This window comes from Rhinopithecus roxellana, chromosome 13 (genome assembly GCF_007565055.1).
Source record: "Rhinopithecus roxellana isolate Shanxi Qingling chromosome 13, ASM756505v1, whole genome shotgun sequence".
NCBI classification, from domain to species: Eukaryota; Metazoa; Chordata; class Mammalia; order Primates; family Cercopithecidae; genus Rhinopithecus; species Rhinopithecus roxellana.
The window spans coordinates 71,390,950-71,408,187 of record NC_044561.1 but is presented as its reverse complement, the minus strand read 5'-3'; the positions used below and the strand labels follow the sequence as shown (position 1 = coordinate 71,408,187).

General features: G+C 62.3%; 1 protein-coding gene across 1 annotated transcript in view; it reads right to left on the bottom strand.

Annotated features, from left to right (window-relative positions):
- LAMA5 (laminin subunit alpha 5) overlaps window positions 1-17,238 on the bottom strand; it is a 61,953-nt gene that overhangs the window by 13,574 nt on the left and 31,141 nt on the right. The window contains 37 exon segments of the mRNA XM_030913910.1: window positions 130-279; window positions 380-560; window positions 771-871; window positions 1,562-1,776; window positions 1,888-1,968; window positions 2,193-2,317; window positions 2,556-2,669; window positions 3,434-3,664; window positions 5,103-5,186; window positions 5,297-5,398; window positions 5,659-5,832; window positions 5,955-6,095; window positions 6,291-6,435; window positions 6,666-6,870; window positions 7,272-7,483; window positions 7,566-7,681; window positions 8,186-8,325; window positions 8,894-9,020; window positions 9,149-9,350; window positions 9,426-9,523; window positions 10,803-10,911; window positions 10,988-11,148; window positions 11,516-11,669; window positions 11,789-11,895; window positions 11,990-12,132; window positions 12,357-12,495; window positions 12,640-12,796; window positions 12,976-13,075; window positions 13,468-13,573; window positions 13,664-13,716; window positions 14,208-14,313; window positions 14,607-14,659; window positions 15,705-15,842; window positions 15,918-16,052; window positions 16,130-16,264; window positions 16,346-16,483; window positions 16,581-16,721. Coding sequence (XP_030769770.1) covers window positions 130-279; window positions 380-560; window positions 771-871; window positions 1,562-1,776; window positions 1,888-1,968; window positions 2,193-2,317; window positions 2,556-2,669; window positions 3,434-3,664; window positions 5,103-5,186; window positions 5,297-5,398; window positions 5,659-5,832; window positions 5,955-6,095; window positions 6,291-6,435; window positions 6,666-6,870; window positions 7,272-7,483; window positions 7,566-7,681; window positions 8,186-8,325; window positions 8,894-9,020; window positions 9,149-9,350; window positions 9,426-9,523; window positions 10,803-10,911; window positions 10,988-11,148; window positions 11,516-11,669; window positions 11,789-11,895; window positions 11,990-12,132; window positions 12,357-12,495; window positions 12,640-12,796; window positions 12,976-13,075; window positions 13,468-13,573; window positions 13,664-13,716; window positions 14,208-14,313; window positions 14,607-14,659; window positions 15,705-15,842; window positions 15,918-16,052; window positions 16,130-16,264; window positions 16,346-16,483; window positions 16,581-16,721 — 5,019 coding nt within the window.

Below are 17,238 nucleotides of genomic sequence, written 5' to 3'. Positions count from 1 at the left end.
TCTCTTGGGAAATGGAAGGCAGCTGGGACCACTCTGGGAGGTTGAAGTTAACACAGGGGTTACCAGGCAGTGTAGGACTTGGATTCCCACTCCACCCAGGTGTGGGGAAGTGGGGTGTTGAGGACGCACCTTCACAGTGGACGCTGTGGTCCCCAGGCCCACCTGGAACAGGCACCTGATGCTGCTGGCTGCAGGTGTCACAGCGCTCCCCACTGAGCCCTGGGGGGCAGGTGCAGCGGCCCGTGTGAGGGTCACAGCGGCCCCCAGGGCACTGGCAGCCTGTGGTGGGGGGCTTGGGTGAGCATGGCCAGCCTGGGAACTTAGGGCGTCCCCCATTCAGAAGTCCCCATCCACCCTCTTGTGACCTGCCAGCACTCACGCCTGCAGCCCTGCTCAGGGAACCCCCAGTAGCCAGGGGCACACTCGCGGCATTGGGGTCCCATGGTCCCTGGTCGGCAGTGGCACTGTCCGCTCTGGGGGTGGCACTCGGAGCCCTCGGCGGCCGGTCCACAAGCACACGGGCGGCAGCCCCCGCAGCCGTCGAAGCCAAAATGTCCTTCCTGTGGCACAGGCTGTAGTCACTACCCTGCCCAGCCCTCAAGACTGTCCCAGACCAACCAGGAGGCCAGGGGTCCTGCCCATCTGGCCCTGCCCCCTGAGGCTCCGCCCATCAAACACCACCCCTCAGTCCCACCTATCAGCCTCTCCCCAGGCCCCAACTCCAGTCCCTAGGCCCCACCCACCCAGCTCTGCTTACCGCACAGCCTTACCCGACAGCGGTCACAGCGCCGCCCAGTCACACCCGCCTTGCACAGGCATTGCCCGCTGTGGGGGTTGCAGGCCTCTGTCCCACATGGGGCACAGTCGCACCCTGCAGAAGGGGTCCATGACTGCAGCCCTGGGCCCTCTCACCTCCTAGGTAGCCCCTAGGCACCCCACTAAGCCCTCACTTCACTGCCTCCTGCTCTGCCAGCTCCAGGCCGCCGGACCACCCAGCTGCCCACTCCTGTCCCAGCCTGGCCCCACTCCCCAGCTGCCTCCGCTGGGCCCGAGGGACCTGCAGACTCCCCACCACGGCCTGCCGTGCTCTGATGGCCGGTGTCCGCTGCCAGTGGCAGGGCATTGCTGGTGGTGTCTGTGAAGGGGGCCTGATTGTGGGGGGAGAGGGGATGTGATCGTGAAGTGGGGGGGGGCCTGATCACGGGTTAGGGGGAGGGTCTGATGGTGAAGCAGGGGGCCTGATCGTAGCGGGGTAAAGTCTGACCATGGGTCGGGGAGCGGGGATGTGATCCTGGTATGGGGAGGTTCTGACTGTGGTAGGGAGAAAGGGTGTGATGGTCAGGGGAAGGCCTGATGATGAAGGGGCCTGATCGTTGGGGCGGGAGGGCCTGATCATAGCGGGGGAGAAAGGGTTGACCATGAACATAGAAGGCTGATTCCATCTTGTCCTGGCTGGGCCCCAGCATCAGGCACACAGCCTACTTCTGGGGTACGCCCAGTAGGCCTCCCTCTTCCCTGCGCAACCCTCCCCAGGGTGCATCCCTCCCAGCCCGATGCCTACGGGTGCAGTTGCCGGGCAGCAGGGCGTTGCCATAGAAGCCAGGGGCACAGATCTCGCAGCGTGGCCCGGTGGTGTGACGCAGGCAGCCACGGCAGGCGCCCGTCAGGGGGTCGCAGTCGCTGAAGAGCAGGTTGGGGTCACCATTGCCGCTGCAGTCACAAGGCTGGCAGGAGCTGCCCAGCACCAGCGGGTTCCCGAAGAAGCCAGGCGCGCACCTGGGAGCAGGGCAGGGAGGGGCCGTCGGTGGTCAGTGGCCCGTGGCCCCCACCCTCGTGTATCCTGGGTCAGCACTCAGGCCCTGCCCTGCTGCCCTGGCCCCAGCTCACCGCTCACAGGAGGCGCCTGCATAACCAGGTTTGCAGAGGCACTGGGTGCGGCCACCTCGCAGGACACAGCCCTCGGCGAAGCTGCAAAGACCAGCAGCGTCAGTCACTAGGCCCCTGGCAGTGCCCGGGCCCGGGCGAACACACTGTGCTCAGGCTGGAACACACGCCAGGCGTCTGGGGTCCAGACCTCACGGACACCCCTCAGCTGTCCAGGCCTCTGCAGAAGGCAGTGGGAACCCATCCCACTGCTGGGTGAAGGGAGCGTGGCGCCGTCAGGGCCTCATTCCTGGAGGAGGCTGGCTTACTTGTTGGAAGGCACTGAGAGGGGACAGGGGCAGCTGACACAGGGGGCGCTGGGGTCCTCCCTGCTGCTCACAAAGCCAGCCTGGCAGCGCTCACATTGGGCTCCTTCGGTGTTGTGCTGGCAGTCCTGGGGCAGAGTGGACAGTCAGTGCTATGGTAGACACCCACATCCTACTGCTGAGTCTGTGCAGCTCCTACCACCCCTGCCTCAGACTCTGTGCCCAAGGCCAGATGGTCCTCCACTGGGCAACACCCTTCCCCGGACCTCAGTTGACCTGGAAGTGCAGCCCCTAGTCTTCCTTGGCACGCCTGACTGTGCCTTCAGTGAATGAGCCCCCCCACCGGCCCTGCCAGCCCCCACTCACCACGCAGATGCCAGAGCCAGGGAGGCAGCGGTCTGAGTGTCCGTGGCACTGACAAGGGACACATCGGCCCAGGAAGAGACCTTTGACGTCCCGATAGAAGCCGGGGGCACATTCCTGAGGGCATAAGGGGGCAGGTGGCATCAGCAATTGAGAGGATGAGGGGCCCTACCCTGCAGGCTCACAGGTCAGACCCTCAGGGATCCTGCAGGCACAAGGCACTGGGAACCCATGGAGTGTGGTCACCGGTGGGTCAGACGCTGGTCAGGAACTCCTGGCCTCAGCTGGCTGGAGGTAGGCCAGCACCTGGCAGCTGTTTGAGGACACAGCTCTCAAAGTCACACAGATGTCCTGTCTCAGGAATGACCAAGCCTTGGGGCTGGTGACCACTCCCTTCACGTGGACCAGGGCCTGCTTTTTCCACTCCTTCTAGGAGGTGTCCAACCAAAAACCTCCTCATACAGAAGGAGCAAAGTTACAGCAGACAGACAGATTAGCAGCTGGACGGACGCACAGTGGGCAAGGGACAGAATGACAGGCAGACGCCAGGATGACAGGCAGTGAATGACAGGCAGATGCCAGGATGGTCAGTGGGGGATGTCCAGGTGACCCAGTGGGTGGGGAATGGAGCAGGTGGGGAAGGAGGATGGAGGGTGTGTGCATGGAGGGGCAGGCGGATGAGCAGCAGGCAGAGGAGGGGCAGGCAGATGGGCAGCAGGGGACGGGCAGGCCCATGAGTCGGCCAGCAGCCTGCAAAGGGAAGGGGTAGGAAGAGAGGTGAGTAGGGTGACAGGAAGTAGAGGCAGCAAGGAAGGGAACACAGGGAAGACGCTGGAGGGAAGGGTGAGCCGCCTCACAGTCTGGTGTTGTCCTGACCTCACCTGGCATGAGTCCCCCCGGTAGCTGGCAGGGCACAGGCACAGCTCCACATTGCTGGCCAGGGTCCCCTGGCCTGCTGGGCTGGCCACCTCCAGTGCCACCCTGCGCAGGGAGACAGCTGAGGAGATCTGCGAGAAGAGGGCACGGATCTGCAGCTGCTCCAGGCTGGCAAGCACCATCATGAGCTCCTCACGGGACACAGTGTTGCGAGTCTCCGTGTGCCGGAAGTTCCCCTGTGGGTCCAGGATGGCACTTCAGTGGGGCCACACTCAATGGGACAGAACAGGAAGCCTAGAACAGACCCCCAACCCTATAGGGGATGGAGGGGCACAAAGACCACAGGGCAGGAGGAGGTACACACAGGTAGAAAAATCAGTCTCCCATATGGTCAGCCAGCACCTAGATCCCTGCCTCACACCACACACCAAACCAGCTCCTGATGCCTTAAGAATTGAAATACGGCCGGGCTCAGTGGTTCAAGCCTGTAATCCCAGCACTTTGGGAGGCTGAGACGGGCGGATCACGAGGTCAGGAGATCGAGACCATCCTGGCTAACACGGTGAGACCCCGTCTCTACTAAAAAGTACAAAAAACTAGCCGGGCGAGGTGGTGGGCGCCTGTAGTCCCAGCTACTCGGGAGGTTGAGGCAGGAGAATGGCGTGAACCCAGGAGGCGGAGCTTGCAGTGAGCTGAGATCCGGCCACTGCACTCCAGCCCGGGCGACAGAGCGAGACTCTGCTTCAAAAAAAAAAAAAAAAAAGAATTGAAATACACAAAGAAAACAGTCAAGCTTCTAGAAAATACAGGTGGGTACCTTTCTGATCAAGTAGTAATAGATACTTTCTCAAACAAGATGCAGAAACGCTTGCTGCCAAGGGATAAAGGCTAAATTCAAGTACATTAACTGTAAGACTGTTCATCAAAAGACAGCTCAGGCTGGGCATGGTGGCTCACGCCTGTAATCCCAGCACTTTGGGAGGCTGAGGTGGGAGGATCACCTGAAGTCAGGAGTTCAAGATCAGCCTGGCCAACAAGGCAAATCCCCGACTCTACTAAAAATACAAAATTATCCGGGTGTGGCAGTGGGTGCCTATAGTCCCAGCTACTTGGGAAGCTGAGGCAGAAGAATCACTTGAACCTGGGAGGTGGAGGCTGCAGTGAGCTGAGATCCAGCCACTGCACTCCAGCTTGGGCGACAGAGCCAGACTCCATCTCAAAAAAAAAAAAAAAAAGAGCAAAGAAAAACCAGATGAGCTGTGAAATGGGAGAAGATGGTTGTTACTCTGAAGTCTGACAGAGGGTAAGCACCAAGAATAACAAAGAACTCCTCTAAAAGGATGGAAAAAGATCCGCAAGTCAAAGAGAAATGGGCAAAAGATGCTAACGAGCAATGCACGGAGGAGGAAGCCAACAGCTACTGAGCAGCTGCTCACACCTCAGGGTTCAGGGACTTGCAAAGCAGGTGGGAAAACAGCGCGACACCCCAGGGTGACCCCAGCGTGGGAGACGTCTGACAACGGGTGTGCGCACTCCCCCAGCCCCGGCCCGCTTCTGCTCCTGGGCTGTTTTCCACCACAGAAAACGGGCACAGCAGTACTGGGACCCCTTCCGGCCTTCTCGGGGGTGCTGAGGTCTGGGAGGGACCCAGGTGCCCAAGCCAGCTCCCCTCACCTCCACCAGCTGCAGCTGCCCACGGTGAGTGTGGCCGGGCAGGGGGTGTGCCGGCTCCAGGAATGTCATGCTCATCTGGTTGCCCTAGGGAGGCACATGGGTAGGTGAGGGTCGGCCCGGGCCTGGACCGCGGAGCCGCTGGGCCACGCCCATCACACCCACCCAACCACGTGGCTGAGCTGCAGCTCCCTCACCTGCAGCACCACATCCGGCCTGCTCTCCGTGGGGACAAAGACATCTCCCCGCTGGGTCTCCGAGTGCAGTTCATAACGGAGGGTCCCACCGTAGGATGACACCTGGAGGCGGGACAGACAGAGGTGACCTGGCCAGACCCTGGCCACAGGCTCAGAGCCCGTCAGCAGTGGTCTGGGCACCCCAAGCACAGGGCCCCGAGCTGGGCCCAGATACTCGTCCTACCTGGGACAGGGCCTGGGCACCCTCGCGGACCCTCATGGAGCTCCCCCTCCCTGGACAGAGCTCCACTCCTGGCTCCCAACCTTCTCAGGCGTCCTGGCCATCCTCCAAGTGCCTCCCCCAGACCTGATGCCCTGCTTACCCGGTCCCCCAGGTAGGAGGGTGGGGCCTGCCAGTACAGCTCGGGGAAGGCCTCAGGTACAGCCTCGGGCACGTGCCTCAGGTCTGCACGGAGCATCTCCGTCCCTGGCCGCCGCTCGTGGGGCACCACCTGCCGGTCAGTGCTCAGCAGCACCCAGCCCTCCATGTCCACGAACTGTGGGCACATACATGTGGGTGCACACGGGTGGACGCCCACACATCACAGGGCCCCATCTTGTGTCCAGTCCCACATACGCCCTCCCCGAGAAGGCGCTGCCCTCAGTCCTACAGGCGCACCTCCTGGCGGGTGTAGGACGAGCTCCGGCAGCGCTCCGTGGCCCCAAAACAGAAGCAGCGGGTGCAACCTTTGGGGTTGGCAGCATCCAGGGAGAAGGTCCCAAGGCTGCACTGGTCACATCGGGGGCCCTGCACATTCTCCTAGAGATGAGAGGACAGTGAAGGTGGTTGGCAGGTGCCAGGTGCCTGACCCCAGGTTCCTGGTAACCACTTGCCCGTGGAGATGACTCTCCCAAAAGCTTGTAGGAAGCCACAGCCGCCCAGAAAGGCCCATAAGGACACTGTTTCAGCCGAGGCCGGAGGGAGAGGTCAGATCCGGGCCCGGCCCTCACTCACCTTACAGTAGCACTGCCCTGTGAAGGGGTCACACACACCAGGCGCAGTGCCCGCCTCATGACAGTCACAGGGGCGGCAGTGGGGGTAGCCATGGAAGCCCGGAGAGCAGGTATCACAGCGGCGCCCGGTCACGTTGGGTCTGCACCTGCAGCAGGGACAGGAGCTGAGCCCCCTCCACCCCAGGTCACTCACACCAAAGTGAGACCTTGTAGGCACCCCCCACCCAGGCAGTATCCTCCCAGAAGTGGAGGAGAAGGCACTGCTGCACCCAGAGAGCATGAATGGGAGCAGGGTGGGTGCCAGGACCTGCTGGCACAAGGAAATGCTGTCTTTAAGGCTGCCAGGGGCCGTGGTGATCCCGCTCTGGGCTCTCACTTGCACTGGCCGCTGTCTGTGTCACAGGTAGGGTCTGTGAGCTCCTGGACACCGGGCCCTGAGCAGTTACACTCCTCACAGCCGACCAGGGGGTGGCAGCCAAAGGTCTGGGGCTGGCACAGCAGGCAGTCGGGCGGGACGGTGCGTGGTGGGCAGATGCACTGGCCCGTGAGCTCGTCACAGAGGCGGGCGCCGCAGTCACAGGCTGTGGGGCGGGCACAGGGTTTGCTGACCCCTCTTCCCAGTCCCAACCCTCTCAGAGGCTCTGAATGCAGCCCTAGGGGATGTGGCGGTGTGGCAGGGGCAGGGGACAAGAACAGGGACCCCTGCCCTGGGAGCTGAGCCTCGGACAGCTCCTGACGTGGGGGCAGCTGCTCAGAATCAATGTCGTCAGGGACTGTGGACCACCTGCTAGTCCCTGAAACCTTCTGCACAGCCCACAAGCTGGAGTCCTGGGCCCAGGCCTGCAGACGGGGCAGCAATGCTGCCCTGCCAGGCTCTAGAACATTCTCCCGACCTCTGTGCCTTGCTTTCTGGTCGACCCGTCCCCCTTGGGCTCTAGCACCAACTCCTTGCCACTGGGCACCGAAGGACTGGGGTACTCACGCCTACAGTTGGGGAAGCCCCAGTATCCGGTGGCGCAGCGGGAGCAGTCACGGCCAATGACGTGGGCACGGCAGGGACACTGGCCCCCGAAGGGCTCACACGTGGGGCCTGTAGCACCTACTTCGTGGCAGCCACATGGCCGGGCTCCGTTGTTATAGAAGAGGGAGAGGGAGGCAGCGGCGTTTCGGCAGAACAGGGATGAGCTGCTGGGGCTACGTGGAGGGGCAAGCGGTGAGGCCGGCTGCCGGCCCACACCACCACCCTGGACCCCTGACCTGCCAGAGCCCGGCCCACCTGATGTGGTAGCCCTGGGCTGCGCAGTGGCTGATGAAGTCATAGGATTTGTCCAGGGGCTCCTCCCGGAGGTAGCCAAAGCTGTAGACATTCTCAGGGACCACGAGGACATAATCCTAGGGGGTGAGGCCTGGTCACTCTCCCGTGGGCCCAGAGCCTGCAGCGGGGAGGCCCCCAGAGGCTGGCTAGGACCAGGGTCCTGCAGGCAGCTCAGAGTCCTGGCAGCAGCAGCACAACGCAGCCCTGGGCCCTGGCTGCTCAGGGGAGGCCACTCCAAGCCAAAGAGCAGCTTTGGGGGTGTGAGGAGGCAGCAGCATTGATGAGACCTCCTGGTGTCTCCCACATCTCTGCTGGTCACTGCCTTTCTCCTCCCTCTCCTTCCTGGAGGCCCCACCTCCTCCAGGAAGGCCACCCTGACCAGCAGGTTGCAGGGTGCAGGGTCCAGGGCCCCTCTGGAGCTTCACAAGGTGGATTGGGAGGTCCCCAAAGGCAGGAGCTGCTTTGCTGGGCACAAGGCTGGGCCTCAGCAGGCCCAGGACGGACCCAGCCCAAGTGTACCAGAGTGGTATGACAGGTATAAGAACAGCTGGTCCCTGAACAGGACACCAGCTGGGACTCACCAGCCAGAGCCAGCGGCCCTCGGGCACACGCACAGTCACAGTGAGCTCGCTGTGGGTCACGTCCAGCAGGGCCTGGCCCTCACACACCACCAGGGTACGGCAGCCGTAGCCATGTGGACAGAAGCTGGCGTTGGCATGGCCTGGGTGGGGGAGAAAGACAGGGTCAGGCCCCCATCTCCAGTGCCCCCAAGACACCCAGAGGGTTGAAGATGGCAGCGTCAGGGCAGCCAAGGAGTGCCCGCTAGCCAACAGCCACAGGCATGGGACGTGCCCAAGAGGTCTGCAAGGCCGGCCCCCATGTCGGGGGTTGGCCGCATCATGACCTACAGATGTCATGCAGGACACCTCTAGGTGCCGGTCAACTCCATGTGCGGGACCCCAGGCTTGGCCAAGCCAGGAACCAGACAGACACACAGGGCCGCATGTGCTGCCAGCGGCATCCTGGGGCAAGTCCTCAATTTACCACGTGCCATGGAGCACAACGGGGCTTCCCAACGCACGAGACAGAGGCAAGACCCAGGCTTTTCTGGGAATGTGGGGGATGGGTGGGGGCTGCAGCCTGTAAGGGCAGCTAGTTTGAGAACTGACAGCAGGATAGGGTCATGTTGCCTGTCACTCAAAGCAGGCAGCACAGGTCACTGCTGTGGCACAGGCGTTCCAGCCTCATGGTGTGTGGTAGCCCCTCCAGCCCACACCCCAGACACTCACCCTGCCACACGCGGCCGGCGTTGATGAGGACTTCCACGGGGAAGGTGGGGTGGGCTGGCTGGTAGCCATGCAGCAAGAAGGCATAGCGGCCCAGCGTGGGCACATGGGTGGTGAAGACCACGGTGGCCTGCAGGGATGGGCCCCAGTGAGCAGGCTGAGCTGTGAGCCCCCGCTGCCCCCTGGATCACCTGCCCTGGGTTGGGGCCCAGAGTCCTGCCCTGACACCCCCGTCCCTCTAGAGACCGTGGCCCTCACCTGGGGATCATGCAGTAAAGTGGGCTCCACATCAGGGTCCACGGCGGTGGGGGGCCGAGGTTGGGGTCCAGTTGGGGACGTGGCTGGCATGAGGTCCTGTGCGTGGGTCAGCGGGAGGCCGGGCGGCAGCGGGAGCACCTGGCAGTCCCTGAGGATGATGGGCTGGGGCGGCTTTGGGAAGCGCGAGGGCAGACAGGCGGCACTGGTGAGAGCAGTGGGTGAGTCAGAGCCAGCCCTGCCACTGGGCCCTTGGCCGCGCCCCTCCCAGCCCCACTACCTGCTGGGACCAAAGGCTCCGTGGCTGCTGATGCAGCGGACCCGGGGCTCCACGAACTCTGGGCTGAACTCCTCCATGGGAACCAGAGTGACCCCGTGCTGCAGGCAGAGGAATGAAATGCTGCAATGCCCGTGGGGCGGGGAGGATGGGGGCTGCAGGTGGTACAACGCAGGGGCCAGTCACACAACTCAGACCCAGGAAACTGCAAACCCAGGCGACCGACCGAGCCCTGCCCTTTGCAGGAAGCCCTTGCCCCTGTTCCGGCTGCGTAAACCCCAGCCCTGAACCAGCGTGTGGGCCAGTTCCTGGGCCCACAGGCCTATGCGGCTCCTCCCATAGCCCTCTTCCTCCCCCTCGTCCTCCCATCCACCACTGTTCCCCCACCCTTATCTCAAGTGCTGCTTGGTGCCACCAGGCCAGGACAGGCCTAGCTCTCCCAGGACCCAGTCCAGGCCGGTGCTCAGCAGGCACAAGCCACGAATGGGTGCTCCCTCCCCGTGCGGCCACTCGAGATTGGTGTCTCGGAACACAGCAACTTATCCGCAGACACAACAGACACAACAGTGGGAAACGCGGCTGCACAGGTGGCATTTATAGAGAGTTCCAGGCCAGGTGCGGTGGCTCCTGACTGTAATCCCAGCATTCTGGGAAGCCCAAGTGAGCGGATCACCTGAGGTCGGGAGTTCGAGACCAGCCTGGCCAATATGGTGAAACCCCATCTCTCCTAAAAACACAAAAATTAGCCGGGTGTGGTGGTGAGCGCCTATAGTCCCAGGTATTTGGGAGACTGAGGCACGAGAATCACTCCAACCCAGGAGGCGGAGGTTGCAGTGAGCCAAGATCTTGCCATTGCACTCCAGCCTGGGCGACACAGCAAGACTCCATTTCAAAAAACAAAAAAACAAAAAAGTTCCAAAACAGGCAACCAACCAACACTGTCTGTGCTAGGAGGTGGCTGCCCTGGGATCCGGGGGCATCTAGAGTGGGGCCACGTTGTTTCTGGGCCTGGGAGCTGTGACTGCAGGTTCTTTCCTGAGCACATGGAACAGCTCGGGGGGACATCAAGAGGGACCGAATCCACAAAGCGCTTGCAGGAGGGTTTCCAGAAGAAACATGCTGGGCACGAGTGGCGCTTGCAGGAGGGTTTCCAGAAGAAACATGCTGGGCATGAGTGGCGCTTGCAGGAGGGTTTCCAGAAGAAACATGCTGGGCACGAGTGGCGCTTGCAGGAGGGTTTCCAGAAGAAACATGCTGGGCACGAGTGGCTGCGGCCGCCATGAGGACCTGGGACCCCAACTGTCCTCTCCCCTCTCATGCATGTTTCAAATCTTCTGAAAGAAGCTGACCCCTCGGGGCGGGGGTCTGAGAGGTCCTTACCAGGTAGAAGCGTGCCTGTTCAGCTGTGAGCCTCACGCTGGCCTCCGAGTCCAGGTGGAAGACGGCCAGGCGGTCCTGGGTATCCCGGGCAGCGCCCCGGCACAGGGTGCTGTGGGGGAAGGGTGGTCAGCAGGTGGGGCAGCCCCGGACATGCCCTTACTCCAGCCCCACCGGCTCCCACTCACCTGTACAGGCAGGGGTGCAGGGAGAGCAGCCCCTGCTGGGGGGCCCGCTGTGGGGTGTGCACGGCCACGCCCACCTCCTGGCGGGCGTCCTCATTGGCATACTCCACCACCAGGGCGTAGTGGCCCGGCTGTGGCACTGCCACCTGAAGCTGGACATCCACCTGCAGGGAGGGCAGGGTGACGGGAGGCCCACGACCCTTCGCCCTTCCCACCTCCCTCCCCGCCTACTCCAGCACCTCCCTGACCTCAGGGCCTGCCCCTCAGCTGAGTCCCGCCCTGGTGATGGGACAGCTCCAGGCAAGTGGTGGGGGCTGGGCTGTATGTGGAGGCCACAGCCGACCCCATGTACAGACAGGCACCGAGGCCACACACGCAGGAGGCAGGAGGAAGGGGCGCTCTGCCTGGGTGCTGGGCTCCATTGCCTGAGGCAGTGCCCTGCTCCTATAACCTGCCACCACCACAGGACCCCCAGCCCCCGGGCCAAGGTCCTACAACACCCATTGCTCCGTGGGGTCCCAGGACACTCACATCACTGCCTGTGCAGGTGACCAGTGGTGGGTGCGATGGGCTGAGCTGCTCTGTGGGGCAGGGCCGGGGCAGGCTGTTGTCCTGGCGACACAGGGCCTCCAACCCAGCGGCCGAAGGGAAGCCATCCAGGGGGAGGTGTGTGTAGAGGAGGCAGCTGGGGGGACACAGGCTGTGGTCAGCCCCAGGTCCCCAGAGAGCCTGAGTGGGGGAAGCCAGGCACAGTGGGGGTCCAGGCAGCCCCAACCCCGGTCCCACCGTACGCATGGCCCTCACTTGTCGCCAGACTGCTGGGTAGAGGGGCGGTACGTGCAGGCCTCAGTCACTCGCAGCTGCAGGAGTGCCGCCTCGTAGTACGCACTAGGCAGCAGAACCACGTAGTCCTGCAGGGTAGAGGTGGCGCTAAGAGTGGTGGGCCCCAATCCCTATCCCTGCCCCTGCCCCTGCCCCCAGCCCTCACTCCGGCCCCTGCCTCACCAGGAGCACCCCTTCAGCCTCCACAAGCAGGGCCCAGGTGCCAGGGTTCAGCACGAAGGGCTCTCCGAAGCCCCTCTGGGGCACAGTGACGAAGGCAGGTTCTGTGCTGGGCGGGAAGACCACGGGCTGGCTCTGCGCTGTGCCTGGGGGAGGTAGGGGGTGAGACTCCTGAGCCCAGCCCTTGGGGCCACCCCAGGCTACACCCCTACAGGGTGGGGGATAGGCTGGTCCTACCACCCACATGAGCCAGAGGAAGGTGGCGGGGCTTGGGAGTGGGCTGGGCTGGTGAGGGAGGGGCTGGGTAGGGCTGGGTAGGGCAGGGTGGGGAAGGGCGGGGCAGGGGCTGCGGCCCAGGGACCCCACTCACAGTTGGCGCAGGCGGCCGACCTGCCCTCCTCTCTCACAGAGACCCGCCCGCTCACACTCATGGCCCCCCGGTTGACGTATCGGAAGACAAGCCAGAAAAGGTCGGGGGAAGTCAGGTTCAGCCTGGCCACGATCCTGGGCTGGGTAGGCATGGAGTGTCAGGTCACTCTCCCTGACCACCACCAGCCTGAGGTCCGGGCCTTAAGGGGCCTGCCCACCCTCCCTGCCAGCCATTCCTGGCTCCACATCTATGCTGAGCCTGGGAGGGGGAGCACAGCGCCCACCTGGACAGGTGCCATTTGCGCATAGCCCCTCCAGCTGAAGTTCTCGAACTCGAGGGGGTTGAAGCCAAAGCGCACGGCGTGACCCTCAGGTGTGGCGGCCTCCTCCAGCTCCAGGCGCAGGTGGTGCAGGTCCGGGAGGTAGTGGTCCCTCGCAGGCCTGGCCACAGCAGGGGCTGGTCAGGTGCAGCCTGGCTATCCCACCTCGCCCTGCACAGTGGCCCCGAATCTCCAGGAAGGGCAAGGCCTCACGTGGGCCCATGGTGAAGGACATGGAGGGGCCTGGAGGACAAGCTGCCTGCCCCGCTCCCCGCCATCCAGTGGGGAAGGGGTACCCACCGGCTGCAGGTGGGGCCCTGGGTGTTGGGGCGGCACCGGCAGGCGCCTGTCCTCGGTTCACAGCTCTGGCCCAAGGCACCACCAGCGTCACACCGGCAGCCTGCGGGGAGAAGGTGGGAGGTGAGACGCTGCCCAGCCCCCACCCAGCCTCAGGGGCCCCTCACAGCCAGACTGAGAAGCCTGCCTGGGGCTCTACGGATGATGGAGGGTCCAGAGGGCGAGGGCGAGGGCGAAGGCAAGGGCAAGGGCAGGGGTGCTGGGATTTGTTAGCGTTGTCTGCCCGGGTGCAGGACAGGAGAGAGAAAGCCACGCATCTGGGTGGGAGCTGCGCCCCCTCTCCCGCACCCTGGCACAGGCTGGCACCAAGGGGTAGCCGTTCATTACTCGGGTCTCATGCTGCCCAGGCTGCACTTGCCCCTCCGGGCCTCGGGTTCCCCAGCATAAACTGAGGGAGGCAGGGCCGTGGTCCGGGACGAGCGAGTAGGCACTCACTGCGGCAGCCGAAATAGTCAGCCTGATCCAGTCCAAAGAAGCCATCCCTGCAGGCTGCACAGGCCTGGCCACACACGTGGGGCTTGCAGAAGCACTGGCCGGTGCCCTGGGGGCCAAAGGAGGTGGTGAAGTGGGGCACGGGAGGGTCCTGATCCGCGTGCCCCCAAATCCCCCACACCTTGGTCCTCAGACTCACTGGCTGGCACTCAGCAACTCCACCCAGCGTGCCCCTGGGGTCACAGCTGCAGCCTGGGGAGAGCAGAGCGGGACTCAGATGCTTGGTGGGGTAGGAGAGCCTTGCTCCAGCCCCCGAGAAACCCCCATGCACTAACACCCCTCCAGAGAACACTCACAGGCTCCAGCCCCCCCAAAGAAACCCCATACCCCAACACTCCCTCCAGGGCACACTCATGGGTGCAATCCCCTGAGGAACCCCCATACCCCAATACTCCCTTTTAGGGCACACTCACAGGCTCTAGCCCAAGGAACCCCCGAACCCCAATACTCCCTCAGGGCACACTTGCACCCCCCGAGGAACCCTACACACATTCCCTTCAGGGCACACTCACGGGTACAATCCCCCGAGGAACCCCATACCCCACCACTGCCTCTAGAGCATACTCAGGGACTCTAGCCTCCCCAGGAACCCCTGCACCCCAACACTCCCTCCAGGATACACTCACGGGTACAGTCCCCCAAGGAACTCCTATACCCCAATACTCCCTCCAGGGCACACTCACGGGTGCAGCCCTCGGGGTTGCTGGGGCTTAGTCCCCAGAATCCAGGTTTGCAGCGGTCACAGCTCGGCCCCTCCACGTTAGCTCGGCACACACAGGGAGCCTGTGCCTGGGAGAGGACAAGACTGCAGATCAGAGTGGCTCCCTGCTCTCCCACCCACAAACTTCAGCCATAGAGCCCGGAGAAGGGGTAGTGAGGGCTGAGGGCCCTCATCTGCCCCTGCCCCACTCACAGGAGTCACCTGCAGTGGGGGCAGAGGACCAGCCTAAGAAGCAGACAGGCCCTGGGGTTGCCATGGCAACTGAGCAGCAGGCAGGAAGCCCTGGTCTCACCGGGCTTGGGACTTTTAGCTTGACCTGTGTCCCCACCCACCTCCCACACATGAGCAGATCTGGGCTCACCTCAGGAAGGGCAGGATCCGCCAGAGCCAGACCAGCAGGGTGGCAAGAGCCAGCTGTGAAGAGAAGACCATGCCTTGCCCATTCCCTGGTGACCGACCGTGAAGGCCAAGGGCGTCCCAGGCCCAGCCAGAACCCACAGTCCCACAGGAGCTGAGGACCAGCACAGGTGCCCCTCATCCACATGGACAGCCTGAAAACACACACCTCCCTGCTGCCTCTGCAGCAACAGACGTGCCACCCCACCACACAGCACCTGCTCATGGACACGCACACAAACATGGATACCCGTGGACATTCCACATGCAGTGTTTATGACACACATCTGAACAAGCACACAAACGCAGCTGAAAACGTGCCTACTACACGTGCACCAACACATGCACACACCTGTGAAAGGGCATGAACATGCGCACCCACACTTATGAGAAACGTGACACGCGCACCCACTTACGCGACACACAAACCCACTTAGGTAACACGTGACACGCGCACCCACACTTACGTGACATGCAACACGCACACCCACTTATGTGACACACAAGCCCACTTAGGCAACACGTGACATGCACACCCACACTTATGCAACACATGCACCCACACTTATGCGACATGCAACATGTGCACCCACACTTACATGACACACACCCACTTATGTGACACACACCCACACATGACACACAACACGTACACCCACTTAAGCGACACACACTTCCAGACTTACGCGCCTCACGACACACACCCACTTATGCGACACACAACACATGCACCCACTTACGCGACACACCCACTTATGAGACACGTGACACGCACACCCTTACGTGACACATGACACACGTACTCACACTTACAAAACAACACACGCACCCACACTCACAAGACACGAGAGGAGATGCACAGCACGCAGACACGGGCAGTACACGGACACTCCCGCACAGCATCTGAACAAGGTACGAACACAGAGCATGGGGACGTAGTCGCAGTACACACAGCACATAGATGCATGTGAACAGCATCACAGGACGGCAGGCAGCATGTGAACAGCACATAGACCCACAAACAGGCCCGGCACCTGGTGCACACAGCCACCTGCCCACTCACCTTCGCAGTAAGGGAAGTTGTAGGCACCTGGCACACATGTGTCACACCGCAGCCCCGTCACGCGGGGCCGGCAGCTGCATTGCCCACTCCGGGGGTCGCAGGCTGCATGCAGGGAGCCTTCGGCAGAGCAGTGGCAGGCTGCGGACAAGGATAGTTGTGGGTATGCAGTGGAGACTGCACCCGCCTCCCCCTGCTTCCTCCCTAGGCACTCACGGACACAGCTGGGGAAGCCATGGAAGCTGGGGCTACATTCCTGGCAGGCGGTGCCTGTGTAGCCGGGGCGGCAGCGGCACAAACCTCCTGCCCCACAGAGCTGGTCCAGGGCTCCCCGGGGATCACAGGTGCACGCTGCGGGGGAACAATGAGGTCAGGCCCTGGCGCCATGTGGGTGGCAGAGCCCCTTCCTGCCCTGGCCCTCTGCTCACGTTGGCAGTTGGGGAAACCGTGGTAGCCAGGGTGGCACTGGTCACAATGAGGTCCAGCAAACCCATGCTGGCATGGGCAGCGGCCGGCCTCGTCGCAGCCCTCGGGCAGGGTTCCTGCAGGGCTGCAGCCGCACACTGCAGAGTGGAGTGGGTGTCATGATAGGCCAGGCCCACGGGCCTCCCCTACCCGTGCCCACATGGAGAGGTGCCACTCACACTGGCAGAGAGGGAAGTGGAAGTAGCCAGGGGCACAGCGATCACATGTGGCCCCCTCGAAGCCCTCTCGGCACCTGCACTGGCCTGTGTCAGGGTCACAGCGGTCATCGGCCACTCCAGGGCTGGAACACTGGCAGGCTGCAGGGAAGGGCGGCCCACATGCTTGGTCAGAGTCACCAGGCCCCTGGTGTCGCCTCGAGAGCAGATGGAGGTTGAGCGGGGACAGGGGACTCACGCTGGCAGCCGGGGCCATAGAACCCTGGCACGCAGAGCTCACAATGGGTGCCTCGGAAGTTGGGTTTGCACACGCAGCGTCCCACTCTCGGGTCCTTCCGGCAGGCGTTGCCCTGGGTCCCTGCCGCGCTGCAGTCACAATCTGGAGGGTGGGGACAGGCAACGGAGTCTCAGATGTCCTGCAGACCCCAGTACGCCCCTCCTGGCAAACCTTCCCTCTCCACAAACTCATTTTCTTATACTTTTACACGACATTAACTAGAAAATAAAAGAATAAAAATCCCAACAAGGGAGAGGTGTGTTTGGGAAAACAGTGGCATCAACAAAGTCAGGCCAACTGTCAAAATGCTTAATTAGTTATTTGTTATGTAGATTCCAAGTTAGCTGCAAACATTAACACAAAGAGAAAATACAAACAAATCAAAACAAGCTGCAAAGCAAATTATAGTTTCTTTAGAAACAATGTCGGGCATTGAGAAGAAGGTAGAAAGAATGTATCAAATGTCTTCGGCATGAAAGGAGAGTTGTGAACATGCTTCAGTTTTTGTACTGATACAAAAATAAAGGTTCAATACTTGTCAGAAGTGTAAGAGTAACCATTGGTCAGAGCAGAACACAGAAAGAGAGCTTGCAAACTCTCCCCAGAGAGGAAACAGTAG